Source organism: Acartia tonsa, chromosome 13, assembly GCF_053477335.1.
Source record: "Acartia tonsa isolate MP-2025a chromosome 13, ASM5347733v1, whole genome shotgun sequence".
NCBI classification, from domain to species: domain Eukaryota; kingdom Metazoa; phylum Arthropoda; class Copepoda; order Calanoida; family Acartiidae; genus Acartia; species Acartia tonsa.
In genome coordinates this window covers 29,897,138-29,913,901 of record NC_137272.1, presented here as the reverse complement: position 1 = coordinate 29,913,901, position 16,764 = coordinate 29,897,138, and the positions used below count along the sequence as shown (strand labels likewise).

Genomic DNA, 16,764 nt, shown 5'->3' with positions numbered 1-16,764 from the left:
ATTTTAAATATGCTGTCAAAAAGAAGGGGAAGGGCTAGAGAGATGGAGTTTTGCTTACTTTCGGAAATAGCCTAAAACCTTTCCAATATATCTCTGTGTCTGTCTGTCTGTACCAAAAAATGCCACCCCCCTCCTCCCAATTATTTTCTAAAACTAAAATAAAAATGGGGGTCGAATTTGACATCTTCCCCCTACCTCAAGTTTCCTTAGAAGCCTCTAGGGGCGTAGACGCTTGTATTAAGATAAACAGCTGAGAAAATTCGTTATTAAGCATAAATATTTTATAGCAGAACAGCTTTTTAGCTTATTATCATTCTAAATATAATTCTGAGCTTGATCTTTAAATCATTTTAGTGGCGATTCAGATCGGGGCGCGCCAAAATTTCAGCAAATCACAGCGCTGCATTTTGAAAATGCAGCGCTGTGATTGGCTGAAAGTTTGGCGCGCCCCGATCCAAATCACCCCTAAAATGATTTAAAGATCAAGCTCTGGTAAATCTATATGTCTATATACATATCTGTGTTTATGTGGAACAAGATCCCTGAAACAGCTTTGTTTGGAAATTTTTTTTCCTAAAATATCTAAAAATATTCACTATCTATCTATATACATATATATCAATCAAGCATTCTATCTATCTAACTAACTATTAATCTTATAGCACTTGCTACTCTGTAATTTCTAGTCCTTGTTATGCCTGTTGACTGTTGAAAGTAATATTTATGGCCCATATCCTATTATGTCTCAGCTATAAACTCTCTTCATTGTGCAATTTGTGTTCTATAGATAATTGCTTTTAGTTTAATATTGTTTTCACACAAAGTATCCTGTTGAGCACTGGTACATCCCCAAACCCAACAAGTTTTTGAACTAATTTGAAAGTAAAGATTATATGGTGTGGGGAAGTTTTTTGTTTATTGATTCAGGTTAGGTTATACTGGGTAGACCCGCAGGGTTATGGCACTTACACCGCGGGGGTGGGGGGTATTAAAGTTCTAAAATGACACTTTGTGTGAAACCTTGAATAAGCTTGTGCATCAATCTAATTTTATTTTCTTTAGTTATGCTATAAATATGTGTTTCCTTGTAAAAATCAAAGTTTAAATATCAGAGGAGGTATTTTTGTTTAACGGACATTTTTTAAATTCCGAAATTTGTAGATATTAGTATTACACAATTTCTATTTTTGTTTTTTTTCTCTTTCCAATAGCTAAAATATGAGAAGGATAAACAAACAGCTTGATAGATATTTAGATGATATGATTAAAAGGTAGATAATACATTTCAAAATGCTTAGATTAACAATTAAACAGAAAAAAACTCCCCCCCCCCCCCCTACAAAAAAAATGTTTTTTTTTACCTTTGAGACTGGGATGTCGACTTACCCTCACCTTAAGTGCCTCTAGAGCCCTCTAAGGGCAAAGCCGCTATTCTGTATTACAAATGTTTTTTTTTCAAATTAGATATTTAATTGTGCTGGTCTATGGGTTGTACTTTCCAGGTAAGTTAGATAGATAGATAGTAAGTTAGATAGATAGATAAATAGTAAGTTAGTTACATAGATCGATAGATATGTATATAAATAGATAGTTAAATAGGTAGATAGATCATAAGATGACTATTATTAAAAATACTTTAGGACCAGCAATTTCTAATAAAAAGATGTTTCAGGGATCTTGTATTACTATAAATTGATAAGTATACTGGCTTCTTAAATTTTAAAATGTTCCAACTTTTTAACCAATAATTTTAATCTAAAGAATGAATAAATTTGATAATCATCATTGAAGACGCATAATGACAAAGAAAAACGTATACAAAAACGCATACCCTTGATTTATTATATACTAGCGGCTACGACCCTAGAAGCCTCTAGGGGCATTTAAGGTAGGAGGAGGAAAAGTCGACCTAATCCTATTTTAAATTTGAGTTTCAATAGAGTAAAAAAAAATATTCTTTTGGGGGGAGGGGGGTGAATACAACCTCCCCAAAAATAGCTTAAAACCTTCCCAGGACCTATAAGAAGCTTCATTGTAAAGGAGAACAATATCGTTTCAGCGGTTAGCGATATCCTTCGGGACAGACAAAAAACGCTTACTACTTTATATAATAGGATATAATTGATTAAATATAAAAGAGAGGCACAATTCAGAAAGCGTAGCAACTCTATAATCCTTACCATCCGTATATATTGTTGAAATATGCAAATTTTTCCCAAATTTTTTATGTATGACATGATTATTACAATTATCCTATCTATTTTATGCTTCGCATGATCTCTCTCTCTCAATCCCTGTCTCATTCTCATATTTTTTCATTTTTAAAAGCGAAGCTTTTCTATAATTAGGGTCGGTCCGTCCGTCCGTACGTCAGTACGTCCGTAACGGATAGCTTTTTCCGTTAATTTAGGCATGTTAGAATTGTCCTATCGATTTCAAATTTTGCATGGTGATTCCTTTAGTAGTTAGGTACGATTTAGAAAGCGTAGGAACTCTATAATCATTACCAAGATGTCCGTACGTCCATTTTAAACATGTTGATTTTTTTACTTTTTTAACAACAAATTTTTATGTGATCAAATCATCGGATTGATCTGATTTTTGGTATATTGATTCCTGGGACAACAAAGTATAATGTAATAAGCGAAGCAACTCTATAATCAAGCCCTAAAAATGTAAGTATGTCCATAAAAATTATCCTGTATCAAGCAGTTTTACAACAAATTTACTTACAATTTTGCTTTGACTCTTATAAATTTATATTATGATAATTAAGTTCTAACACTATACAAGTGTTAATGTCCGTTTGTCCTACCGTTTCAGTGCTTCGCTTTTATGGATGTTGTCATCCTTGTTACACTTAAAATTGATCAAATTTAAATGGAAGATTTTTATTAATATCATTTGGCGGATTTTTAAAGTGAAGCTTTTTCTATAATTATGTTCGTCCGTCCGTCTGTACCTCCGTAACGCTTAGCTCTTTTCGTTAATTTAGGCATGTTATAATTGTAGTAGCGATTTCAAACTGTGCATGACAATTTAGAAAGCGTAGCAACTCTATAATCATTACGAGAAAGTCAATATATACGTTTAAGACATGCTGATTTTTTTTTTACTTTTTAAACAACATTTATTTGTGATAAAATTATAAAAAAAAAGATATGTTACACTTATTTCATCGATTTAAAACTTTACATGAGGATTCCTATGACAGTTAGGTACAATTCAGAAAGCGTAGCAACTCTATAATCGCTACCAGAAAGTCAATACATGCTGATTTTTTTTTACTTTTTAAACAACATTTTATTCGTGATAAAATTATAAAAAAAGACATGTTACACTTATTCCATCGATTTAAAACTTTATATGATGATTCCTATGACAGTTAGGTACAATTTAGAAAGCGTAGCAACACTATAATCGTTACCAGAAATTCCGTATATCCATTTAAAACTTGCTGATTTTCTTGACACTTTGACAAAACAATTTTTATATGACATAATTATCTTATTCATCTGATTTTTTAAATAATGATTCTTAGGACAACAAGGTAAAGTATTATAAGCAAGGCAACTCTATAATCAAATCCTAAAATTGAAAGTATATATTAGAGAGAGGGAAGAATGGGCTGTTTATATCACATGTCCCCAAAGTTTTATAAAAAGCATTTTCTTATTTGTTGGCTTAACAACTTTGAGGACTTTTCCTGAATTTTAATTGGTTGGTTTAGTAAGTTGAGTGTTCAAACATTTCAACCACTAATATTAATCTACAGAATGGATAATTTTGTGTGTCATCATTTGGGATGTACATGAATTTAACAGCCATTGTCTTATCCCTTTAGATCCCTGCCTAACCTAAAAGTATAAAAGTCTGGGGCTATAAATTAATAACTGAAATTTCTTTAAAAGGATGTTTCTAATTTCATACCTATGGATGGGATACAATTTAGCACGGATCAAGTGATCGCCTAAATCACGTGCTCTTTTGTACCCAACCGTAGGCATTTTCGGAAAAGATGTTTTAAAACTGGGATCCTTATTTGCAAATTTTTATGTGATGTAATCATCCGATTGATCTGATTTTTGGAATACTGATTCCTAGGACATCAAAACTACATTGTTATAAGCGAATCATCTCTATAATCAAGACTTAAAAATGTAAGTATGTCCTTAAACATTATCCTGTATGTTAGCAGTTTTTCAACAAATTTACTTAATTTTATTTCGACTTTTATACACATATGTTCTGATTATTCAGTTCTGACACTCTACAAGTGTTATTTTTCGTTTGTCCATCCATTTCAGGGCTTTGCTTTTATGGATGTTGTCATCCTTATTGAATTTAATATCCATGAGAAACTGTTTATACTACTATACGATAAATACCTGCTTTCCCAAATTACCTTAATTTATTAACTGCATAAGGAATTACAGAGAAATTTCGTGATTTTTTAAGCACATAAATATTCAGAACAAAATTTTGAATTCGTAATGTAAATCTGCAGCCACTTGTGCAGCCATTACTTTATGAATCCTGCAGCCATTACTTTATGAATCCAAGATTCTTATCATTCCATCTTTACATTCCAGGTGTCATATTTCATTTACTTTAAGAATTCAATCATTTACTTTAAGAATTCGAAAAAATCGGCTGCAAAATTGCATTTAGAAGCCGGCTGCCGAATTCTTAAAATATACTAATATTAATTAGTATTGAACAGAGGGATATTTTTTTTAAGAGGGATAACATCTATTCTTGACAAAAAAGTAATATGTTATTGTTTATATAACTAAGATTTTTTAATATTAAACAGTATGTTGAGTAGGTAATATTCTAATACATCTTACCCCTTACACAAATAGCAAATATATTACAATTATTTTTAAAACTACAATTAACATTTTGAAATTAATTGAGGCATTTCAGAAAAAAAAATGTTTCATGTAAAAGTTCTAAGAAGCACATTTCAGTTGCTTGCATTTGGAATATTTGTATTTCAAATGCAAAACTCAATCAGAAAATATTTCGATAAGCCAATAGTTCAACAATCTTCAACTAAACGCTTTGATGAAATTAGGAAACCTCTGATGTATGTTTGTCAAAATGATCAGTTCAATTACTCAGCAGCTAGAAACTATGGCTACTTGTACAAAACAACCTACACCATTGGAAAACTCAACACCTCCAAACTCTCTTGGATAGGAATTTTTGGAAATGAAACCTTTCAGAATCTGCAAACTATGTTTCATGATATTGTTTATACAAATCTTTCAGTTCAAGTTTCTGAAACTGGCTTTGATAGTGGTTTAAAGGATATAGATACTGAACAAGTATTTGTTTTCCCTTTTGGCTATTGTAAAAAGGTGAAAAAGGTTGATTTACAAAACTATTTTGAGACAACAAATGATCTGTTACTCATCATAATGGATCCTGAAAAAGAAAATCAGATTTGGGTTCATGACATGAAACATGGAAAACTTGAATTTGGCCACTCTGAAACTGGCATACATATGGGATTAATCTATGAGTTAGAGCTAGGAATCCATGATTCTAGAATACAGCATGGCCAAACCTGTACTGACTATGCTAGAATTGGATCTACCTATGGCAAATGTATTGAGGATTCTATGAAAGATAGTTTTCTAGAATGGTACAACTGCTTGCCCCCTTGGCTCCCCACAACTCTCAAATTGACATGTGAAGTCGATGAGGAGATAGTGAAGCCTAACAAAGAGGATGAAATCAAAATAGAGGATGAGTTTTACAACCTTTTCAACGGCCTTGAATTCAGCATATTCAAGAAATGTTTGCCACCTTGCCAACTAATGAACCTTGATCTAGATCTTCGAGACCGCTACATGAACAACCCGGATGAAGCGTATCTTCAAATCAATTTCAAAAAGGAAGTACTAATCACTACTGATGTTTATGCCTATGATATGTTCAGTCTCATAGTTGATCTTGGATCTGCTCTTGGCCTCTGGTTGGGTCTCAGTGCTCTTAGCATATTTGACTTTTTACTGGATTTTTATCAAGATACAAAGGGGAAATCTTTTTTCAAAATGAAATAAATTTTGGACGACTTGTAATATCAAATTATATGATTTGGAAAAAGAATTATTAACAATTAGATGTAGTAAACTTTTTCCTACAATTTATTGTTCAGGGCAAAATAAAAAATTTATTTGGACTATGGATTTTTGTTTTTTTTGATAACATTTCTAACTATCATAGAAAAATTTGAATCATAAATTTTGCAGTTTTAACTTTTATAAATTATTTAAAACAAATTAGGTTTCTTCAGAGAAATTTTTACCTTTTAGGACAATCTTCTTTTCCTGAAAGACCAGTTATTGCAGACCTAAAATAAAATATATTAAATATATCTTTTAATATGATAAAATAACAGGATGTCCTTCTGTCTGTTTGTCTGTACCGGCCAAAGGATCTCGGTAACCACCAAATGACATGGTTCTCCTTAAAGTGTAGCTTTCCGTGGTCCTGAGATGGTTTATACCTATTTTGGAGGAGGGTACCAACAGCCTCCAAGAGATTTATAACCTCCTGAGGCCTCTACAGGTTTAGCCACTAGTTTTATTATAAAGTAAAAAAATAACATTCCTTCTGTCGATCTGATTGCCCATCTATAAGAAGAATAATATTTGCACGACCAATTTAGTTCTGCTTTTCAGAGAATATCTCTACTAGTCATACAATGGCTTATGGTTATTTTCCCAAAGATGTGACACTCCCCTTTCATAATAATTGGGTACAAAAAATTATATATTTCAATAGTAAGAAAGATATAGAATGTTGTTGGTAATGTAGTAGGGCGCAGCCTTTTTCTAGTAATATCAGCGCAGCCTATGCAGACAATCATTCTTGTAAAAAGTGTATATAAAATTGGTGACAGTCAATTAGTGATAATTGAAGAGAAGCTACGCTACGGCAATGGTAGAAAGTTAATTAAAAGTTGCTTAAGTTACTATTTAATAACAAACATGATCTAGCAACCGCTGTGCTATGGTAACCCCAACCCCTCTAAGAACAAAGATATTATGTACATCTATAATATAAGATGTCTGTCCATCTGAAGCTTAAGATCTCAGTAACCATTGAACCAATTGGATTCTACTATTCAGGTCCTGTGGTGGTTTAAGGCTTTTTTTTTGTAAACAAAAATCTTTTTAATGTAACTTAATTTCCTACAAAGAAACTGATCAAACTCAATTAATTACCTCTTGGGGCAAAGCCTCTAGAGGCCAGGGGCGAAGCCGCTGGCAGGCATAAACTGAATAAAAAAGGAAGATTATAAAACAATAAAAACATTTTTTTAACCTGATTAAGAAATAAGATGAAATTGTTGCATTTTGTTGGATTATGTCAGGAAGGACAGAACATTCTGATATTTCTCTTTTCTTCCTGAAATAACAAACATATTGTGGAATATTAGAGTAAAACAATAGATGGGGAAGGGGTTAAAAAACTGTAAGTCCCCACCCCAAGGACCATGTGCCGACTTTCAATTGGGCCTTTGAAAATCAACTAATAGCGTTAGGAATATTAATACAGCCAAGTCGCTACCAACGATTAGAAAGCAATTTCTAAGCAGACAAAAAGTTCCCCAACCTGGGAATCCAGGTAGTTGTCTGGTTACACATCTATATTTATACATAGATTTATTGTTAGTAGCTTACAAGCGGCCGGGTTCTGCGAAAACTGTATAAAATATTCACTAGTTAAAGTGTGCAGCAATACACCTAATATCAAGTTGAATGTTGTTTGTTTGTCTGTTTGGAATTAAATTTTTTTTATTTAAGCACACTTAGAAAAAAAAATATTTTTGAAAAACTTTTCGTAGGGCACAAGACATTTGTTTTTATTTTGAGAGTGTCTAGGTGGAGGTAGTACCCTTCCCTTCCATTAATATAAATAACCTACACTTATTGGTACAAATGAGTCTTCTGGTAACTATGCTTAGCGAGATATTTCAGTACAGACAGACACAAAGATATCCTACCACATTCCTCTAAAAATTTATTTGAAAGATGATAATTTTGCTTCAGGCTTGATTATACCTCTTATTCATATCCATGAGAAAATTTGCAACAGCCAGAGCAAATGCCAGGAAAGAAAAGATGGCAAATGGATCTGAACAACCTCCACCGCCTAGTCGGGCACTTCCAGCCTCTATATATAGAACAAGAAAAATTAGGTATACAATTGATGCAGTAATAACATCTGGGCTCGGCTGCCATAGGAAAAGACTTTAAAAATCAGCGGCTGCCGAGCCCCTTTCATCATTTTTGGATTAGTTTTCAACGCTTCACATTAATTGGAAAAATCAAAACTTAAGTAATCTTTAAAAGTAATTAATATTAGATTAGATTGATATTTTTCTTAGGTTTTACTAACTGAAACGTTTTGCTCTGTAAGTAATATCAGAAAGAGACTTGTCTCTTTGATTTTACACCTTTTGTTTATAATTCCTAAGTGTGCATGATAAGTAAATAGATGAGCCCCTAAGATGCCTGTCACACATCCCTACCATAAAACATTTTTAACGACTTCATTTATGACGTAGATTGCAGGGAGGGAGGGCACATTAGACTGTTTATTAAACTAGTCCCCAAAGTTTTATAATAACATTTTCTTATACATTAGTTCAACAACTTTAGGAAAATTTCTTCGAATTTTGGTTGATTGGTTCATTAAGTTGAGTGTTCAGACGTTTTAACTTTTAACCACTTATTGTTATCTACAAAAGGTGTAATTTTGTTTATTATCAATGGGAATGTACATTAATTTATATTATTTGTACAACGTACCTGGACTTTGCAAAAAGTTGTTGATAAATGATCCATGGATTGATTCAATTATTGACTCTTCTACTGTGGGCAACTAAAAAATAAAAGGATACATCATCCATAGAGAGAGAGGGGACATGGGCTGTTTATTACACTAGTCCCCAAAGTTTTATAATTTTATAATATTTTCTTAATCGTTTGGTTAACAATTTTGGGGACTTTTACTGAATTTAAATTGGCTGGTTTATTAAGTTGAGTTTTCAAACGTTTTAACCACTATTTTTAATCTACAGAAGGGCTAGTTTTGTGTGTCATCATTGAGGATGTTCATCAATTTATTGGCCATTGTCTTATCTCTTTAGATCAATGAAAGCATCCAATAATCATGGATGTGAATCGTACAGTGTGATTTAAAGATCAGATATAGAAATACAGAAATAAATTTATTTGGAAAAACACGAAACCTTTAATAGATATTTATATTTTCTAGCATTAATGGAAGACGGGCAGACCAAGTAAATTACATTCTGGATTCTCATTGGTATAAGGAATCTTCGCAATAAAATCAGTCATCTATCTTAAATGGCGGCAAAGAAAATCACATTTCCCCCTACTGACTGACGACAGACGACTTCGCTACTTAAAATTGATAAAAATAAATAAATCATACACAAAATGCCTGTAATAGACAAAATCTTTAATAAAAAACTTATCAATTTTCATTGATGAAAAATTGAAGAAAAATCTTCTAAAATTTTTTGGTGGTTGATTGATGAGATCTCATTTAGTTTTAGAGATCATAATGGACAAAATAGACATGAAAATTACCTTGTTATCTAAGTATAAATCCAGCCAATCAGAAGCTGAATCTAGTAATAAAAAAGCAAGGATTAATTAATACTTTATTTTTAAGTTTTTCAACGGATTTTTTTAAATTAAAGGTGCTGTTTGTTTATAGTGAAGGTGAATTTATAGTAAGAACAAGGATGACAACAATCATAAGTAGCAAAGAACAAAAAATCAAATATTAACACAAATGAAAAAACACATTTAGCATATTGAGAATTAATGTCTAAATAGCATGACAAACAGACTGGCGGACCAAGATAGTTATAATTTCTGTCCTCCATTATACAGATGTAAGGACAGAAAGGCCTAGCTTATAAAAATGGATGTAGAATATATATGGATATCATGACAGGTTGCGAGTTCCTCTCGCTTTTATTTGTCAGGCCGTTTATCCTTTCAGAGGGGAGGAGATGGCGTAAAGAAGGGGGATAGAGGAGATCGTCATTTTAGCCCGCTCCAGAATTCTCTATATTATACATCATGAACATCTGGTGTAAGATCCAATTAATAATATATCCATTATTATAAATGTAGCTATTACCTAAAGTATCTGTTAATTTCTCCATTTTGATATTTTATTCTGTAATTTTAATAGAATGAATTTATACTATATAAAAATTTTTGTCAAAAGTTAAAAATCATTAATTTCAATATACGTAGATTCCGGTAACAATTATAGAGTTGTTGCGCTTTGTAAATCGTGACTATCTCTTACAGAAATCATCATGCAAAATTTGAAATCGAAAAAAGACAATTCTAACATGTCCAAATTAACGATATGAGTTATCCGTTACGGACAGACAGAGGGACGTACAGAATACCTTCAACATAGAGAATCTTTGCTTTAAATAATTTTCTCGTATTCATTTGAATCCGGTGGATAGAAACCGGTTCTCATCCATACGAAAAAACTATGTCTAGCATCGTATTATATCCAGCTTTCTACGAATATAAAAATGTACAATCAAAAGATTAAAACCAGTTTTTAGCCCGTGCCTTCGGCACCTCGGGGCTAAAAAAACTTGTTTTAATCTTATAATTGTATATACTATATCCGCGGAAAGCGGTTTATAATACGATGAAAGAAATAACTATTACTATACACTGAAATGATTTTCAGAGAGAGAGTGGACAATAGGCCGTTTATTACACTAGTCCCCAAAGTTTATGATAATGTTTTATTAATTGTTTGGTAAACAACTTTGGAGACTTTAGTAAATTTTAATTCGTTGGTTCCTTAAATTGAGTGTTTAAACGTTTCAACCACTAATTTCAATCTATATCAATTTAACGGCCATTGTCATATCCCTTTAGGTTCCTGAATGATTTTACTCTACTGCACTGAAATGATTATAAAGCACTGCGTAAGAAAGTTTCACTTTTACTAACTTTGTCTCTTATAAGATGCGTCTCTCGACTGAAAGTACCGTTTTAAGACGGTAAAACAGAAATTTCCCATAGAAAGTGGTTTTGAAACTAAAATTTTTTTAAAAAGGGGAGTTCGAATATCCCCCCAAACCCAAAATTATTTTTTACTTTTTCTTTATAAATCTGAATAACACAAAATAGGTTGATTAAACCTCTTGGGGCAAAGCCCCTAGAGGCTAGTGGCGAAGCCGCTAGTTCTTTTTTTTTTTATAAAGTAGTAAGCTTTTTTTTGTCTGTAGCGAAGGGTCTGGCTACCCGCTGAACTGATATGGTTCTCCTTCACAGTGAAGCTTCTTTCAGGTCCTGAGATGTTTTTAGGCTATTTTATTTTTATTAAAAAGTATGGGTATGGTTTTAGGCTATTTTTCTACCCTTCCATATCCCTTCGAATATAGAGCCCCTAGATGCTAGGGGTACAGCCGCTAGTTTAATATATAGGGGGAGGGGGATGAAGGGTCTTTTTAAATGGAAGGTAAATTTACAGTAATTTTTTTCTCACTACTTTCATTCTTGATATGCTGAAGTTTTTTTCCCAACAATTATTAAGTGAAAGTTTCCGTGGATCTAAAGGAATAAGACAATGTCCAATAAATTGATGTACATCCAAAATGATCATACACAAAATTACCCCTTCTGTAGATTAAAATTAGTGGTTGAAACATTTGAACGTTCAACTTATCAAATTTACTATAGTCCCTAAAGTTGTTAAACCAACTAATAAGAAAACATTATTATAAATTTTGGGGACTAGTGCAACTGGAATGTTTCGATTTTACAGCACTTTTATAGAAAAACAATCATAAATAACATCTAACCCTCGACCGTGGCTCGACACGTAGATCATTCACTCTTCGTCGGGGAGGTGATTGGTTCGAATCTTGGCCCTACACCGCGTCATAACTAAAGAGTCTAATAAAGATTCCTACTGCTGCTATGTCAGGTGCGCGACATAAAGAGATTGAGTATGGAGAATGCATTTCCCAAAACAGGCGCGACTTATTACCATGCACAGGTAGGATTTTTCAGACAAAGGACGTGCAATGAAAGGGTTGGTTGTTTAACCTAACATCTTAGGTGTTTGGACGGGAAAGGAGACATTTGGCTCCCCTTAGTTATCCTGGGTTGTTGGACCAGACGACGAAGCCCAATCTTTACCACTTTTGATTCCTGTGACGTAATAAGAATGAGGGATTCTCCATCTATTTTTTAAGGGTTTTCTTTCCCACTTCTCCTCTCATCTCCCTCATTGATATGACGTTACAGGAATCAAAAGTAGTGCAAAAGTGGTACAGATTGGGCTTCGTCGACCTGACGATAAAGTGTCATGGACAGCAGGTTTGCTCATATAAGGTAATTGCAGGTAATATATAACATTCAATGTGAAGCGAAGCACAAAAAATGATGGATTGACAAATGACACAGTGAATTATAAAGGAAATGTTCAGTGTTCATTAAAAAAAAGAGAGGAAGAAGCCATACCAACAGATATAAAAAAAAATTACTAAACTTTTATAAAAAATATTTTAAATTATTTTGTTCCATAACTGACGGAAATCTTTTTTTTTAAATATCAGCCGAGAAAATCACTTTTCTCCTTAAGGTAGAGCTTTACGGGTTGAAGTATGGATATAAAGACGGGAATTTGTAGTAAATGTAATTTTATTTTAAATGACCGATACACCATGCATTACCAACGTACTTTAGCTAAAGTAAGTAGATTATATAGATGGTCGTTTGTATGTTGAATTTTCAGAAAAACATCAGCCGAGAAAATCACGTTTACTCTTGAAAATAATAGGAAATACCAGTTAAAAGGCAATGTGATTCTGACAAACAATTCTAAAGGAAAATTTCCCCCACAACCCCCTTCCTTAACAGGTTTTGTGATTTTTGTAGAATTGATTGTTTGAATATCTACCCCTGGTATAATACAGAATAATATAGAATGATTAAGTAGCTTCGCTACTAAATATAGCAATAAAACAACCATGGTGAAATAACATTTATTGCTTGGATACAAATAATGCAGGAATAAGGCATAACCAATAATTCTAAAATAATATTTGGGTGGCAGATGCAGAAATATCTTTTCTCGTATTCATTCAAAACCGAATATTATCCGGTGGATTAGAACCAGTTCTCTTGCATACAAAAAAATTATGTCTAGCATCGTATTATATCCAGTTTTCTACGAATATAAAAATGTACAATCATAAGATTAAAACCATTTTTTTTAGCCCTTGTGAAGAAATTTAACCTTCCCAGAAAGTGCATATTTTATTAAAAATTAGATATTTTTTTATGCCAAATTGGCAAGGATTGTGTTAGAAATTTGGTAAATGTGTCTATAGTATATATGGTCTTTACATGCCCCATCAAAAATTAAAAACATTATGGGGTCAATCTCCAAGATTTAAATTACTTAAGATGGTTTAAATTGTGAGCAATTGGTTTTTTTCCACACCCTTTAATAATGAATCCATTTGTAACTTTGCTCTGCTTATCTCTCTATAACACGTTAAACATTTTTATCTAGTTGATAATACTAGTTGGAGCTGATTACAAGTAAAACTCAACAGGAATAATAATTGATAAGGTATTAAATTTATCTTTTATATTTGTAAATCAAAGCTTTTCTATAAAAAAGCGCTGCGGTCAGATTTCATAGTTTTGTAGGGGGGTAGGGGGAGGGGCGTACTAAAATTTTCAATATTGGAAAAAAATCCTATGAGGACAACGCCGATTTATATTAAGCTCATGCCCCTTCTATTCTTTTACTTTAATAATGTGTGTCTAAAACACAGCTTCTTAAAGAGCTAAAGGGTACAAACAATTGTATAGTTGCCTGGTTTGATAATAGTTATTTCTCGCATCGTATTATAAACGGCTTTCCGCGGATATAGAATGTACAATTATGAGATTAAAACTAGTTTTTTTAGCCCCGGGGTGCCGAAGGCACCGGCTAAAAAAACTGGTTTTAATCTTATGATTGTACATTTTTATATTCGTAGAAAGCTGGATATAATACGATGCTAGACATAGTTTTTTCGTATGGATGAGAACCGGTTCCTATCCACCGGATTCGAATGAATACGAGAAAAAATTTCCATTGTTAGTCAGTCACATATATTTTGTTTCTAGCACCCCTTTATTGAACAACCTTTGGTTTTACTGAAAACAACTGCTGAAGCTAGAAATACAATTTTTCCAGAAAATGTTTACTTCAATATGAATTTTTATCAAAATTTGGAAAACATAAATTTATACAAACCAAGTCATCAACAAAAAGCAGAAAAATGGCAACAGATTTACACATAATTTTTTTATGTTATGTAGACATGTAAAATTAATTTATATCATCCTTCATCTCCCCATTATGTATTCTAAATCTAAAAGCTCACATTCTTCAGGTCAGCTGCCAGCTTATAAAAGAAATTAGGAATCAATTAGATTTCTAGATAATGCATATAACTTCTTAAATACTGATATACAATTTATTTCAGTTGAAGTTCTGATATCTCAAGTTGTTGAAAAGGAAAGCTGAAACAATGTTTTCTAATTTATCTTGTGAGGTTAGTGCTGAGTGGTTAAGGTTGTTCAACTGTAGCTCATCTGAGGAATTGTATTCTAAACTTGAACAAATTCAAAGAAAGCACAAAGTATTTGTAGGTGAACGTGTTCCATTTTCATTAATAGAATTAAAACAATGTAATCTAGAAGTTTTTAATCATTTCAGTGATGCTTGGAGTGCCAATAAATATGAGCAACTAAACAAGGAACTAAGAAATAACCCTCCAAAGGAAAGTTTTGAAAACCCTGAAGTTCAAAAGTTTGAATCATGGGTGGAATATCGAGCTAATAGTTGTTTGATATATGATGGTTCAGATCTTCCTGGGAGCAAATTTAATCCTGTTGGAATGGGTTACTACACTGAATTATTCTTCTTTGTGTATTTTGGTAATTATTCAGATTTCAATGATCATATAGAGAAACTTTCTGAGGAAGAGCTTAAGAGAACACTGAGTAGGAGAGAAGGGTATCCACAGATAACACTCTTGTTTGCTGCCATCATTGGTAGAAGAATGATGTATATAGAACAGATACCATACCTAACTAGGGAAAATATTAGAGATATTCGCTCAATGTATCATGGATGCAATGAAAACCAACATTTCAAGATCTTAGAGAATCTACTAAAACTTGGTGCAGATCCAAATGCCCATGATATTCTTGGACAAACAGCAATTTGTTACGCTATCTTTACCGGAGATTCTGAGGATCGTTTGGAGTTTATGATTATACTACTCAAGTATGGGGCTAATCCAAATATTTACACTCAAGGTGGAAGTATGCTTAAATCAGCCTTAACATTAGGCCGTTACAGTGTAGTTTATTTACTGCTAGACAACAATGCCAAGCCTATGGATTATGATGAAGCTATGGTAATAAGAGTTTTATCTGAGATAGATTGTAATTGTAAACTTGAGTTAGCTATAAAGCTAAGAGATGCATGCCCTAAAAGGAAACATGAATGTGAGCGTACAGCATGTAAAATATCTACAGTGAAGAAGTGTGCAGCTTGTGGATGTGTTGTGTACTGTTCTAAAGCTTGTCAGATGCTTGACTGGAAGTTTCACAAACCAATCTGTAAGAAGAAGAGACAAGAAAAAGCATTACAAAACAAAGCTTAAGTGTGTAAAATTGTTGACTTCATTTGCTACATATTCAAAATACTGTAATAAAAGTTCTTGGTTTATTTGTACCCAGTTTATAATATAATGTAGGGAAGAATAATTATAAAAAGAATGATAAAATTTTGTAAAAATCTAATTTAGTACAAAAGACAGACGAACAGTAATTCTTGTAAAGCGTCAAAACTTAGTGGGTAGAACATTAATTTGCAAGTCTATACAAAATTAAACTTAAATCTGTGGCAAAATTGCATAAATACAGAATACTGTATGAGGACATACTTTCTTGTTTAGGATTTAGTTATAGAGATGTTACATCTAAAATATTGTACCTTGTTGTCCTAGAAAACATTATTCAAAAAATGAGATAAATATATAAAAGAGGGCTGTAAACAATTAAAGCAAAATTTTCTTTACTTGCCCCACAGTTCAATAAATACGAAAGGGTAGTTGCACAGAAGTGCATTTAAACTTGAATTTAGTTATATTTTTTCTGCTCAATAGTTTAGAGTACATCTTTAGGACATACATTCGAAAGAATTTCAATTTTCTACCAAATAGTTCAAAAAATATCAAGACTTAAAAATGATGTTTTTGGATATATGCAACATATATTGCTGTTTTCACAAAAACCGCATGATGACTATTTTGGTGGTGCCTAATTTATTGTTATTTATTGTAATTCAAAATTATATATGTAAGTTGTAAGATGGTATTCTTGAAAATTTTCCTTGCAATCAAACTTTTTAAATGCACTATATAAAACTACCCCTTTTGAATGTTATAAAATTTTAATTGAGTTTTAAAAAGTTATTATGTCAAAAAACATGTATACAATTTAAATATGGCGATTTTTCCCCCAATAACTTTAATGTATTGAGACAAATGTTAATCATTTTAAATCATGATCGTCCAATTATTATAAAATGTTATTTATCTTATTCAATTAATGTAAATTGATTCTTGAAACAAAATTTTTGTAGTTT

At 32.2% G+C, this 16,764-nt stretch overlaps 2 protein-coding genes across 2 annotated transcripts in view; one reads left to right on the top strand and one right to left on the bottom strand.

The window, feature by feature from the left end:
- The window catches only part of LOC145303922 (uncharacterized), a 28,281-nt gene extending 18,040 nt beyond the window's left edge, over positions 1-10,241 (bottom strand). Inside the window, exons 1-6 of the mRNA XM_080145592.1 lie at positions 10,201-10,241; positions 9,639-9,679; positions 8,832-8,904; positions 8,082-8,193; positions 7,342-7,425; positions 6,320-6,364 (exon numbers count right to left, since the gene is read on the bottom strand). Of these exons, the coding sequence (XP_080001718.1) occupies positions 6,320-6,364; positions 7,342-7,425; positions 8,082-8,193; positions 8,832-8,904; positions 9,639-9,679; positions 10,201-10,225 (380 nt within the window). The 5' untranslated portion in view covers positions 10,226-10,241. The remainder of the gene's footprint in view (positions 1-6,319; positions 6,365-7,341; positions 7,426-8,081; positions 8,194-8,831; positions 8,905-9,638; positions 9,680-10,200) is intronic.
- A 3,380-nt stretch (positions 10,242-13,621) lies between these two features.
- On the top strand, positions 13,622-16,764 carry LOC145335353 (uncharacterized). The gene is made up of 2 exons (XM_080181089.1): positions 13,622-13,683; positions 14,591-16,764. Exon 2 carries the CDS (start codon positions 14,636-14,638, stop codon positions 15,776-15,778), a length of 1,143 nt encoding a protein of 380 aa, XP_080037215.1. The 5' UTR covers positions 13,622-13,683; positions 14,591-14,635; the 3' UTR covers positions 15,779-16,764.

Excerpts from the sequence above, each read along its gene's own strand:
- LOC145335353 (XM_080181089.1), top strand. The coding sequence starts at position 14,636 with ATGTTTTCTAATTTATCTTGTGAGGTTAGTGCTGAGTGGTTAAGGTTG.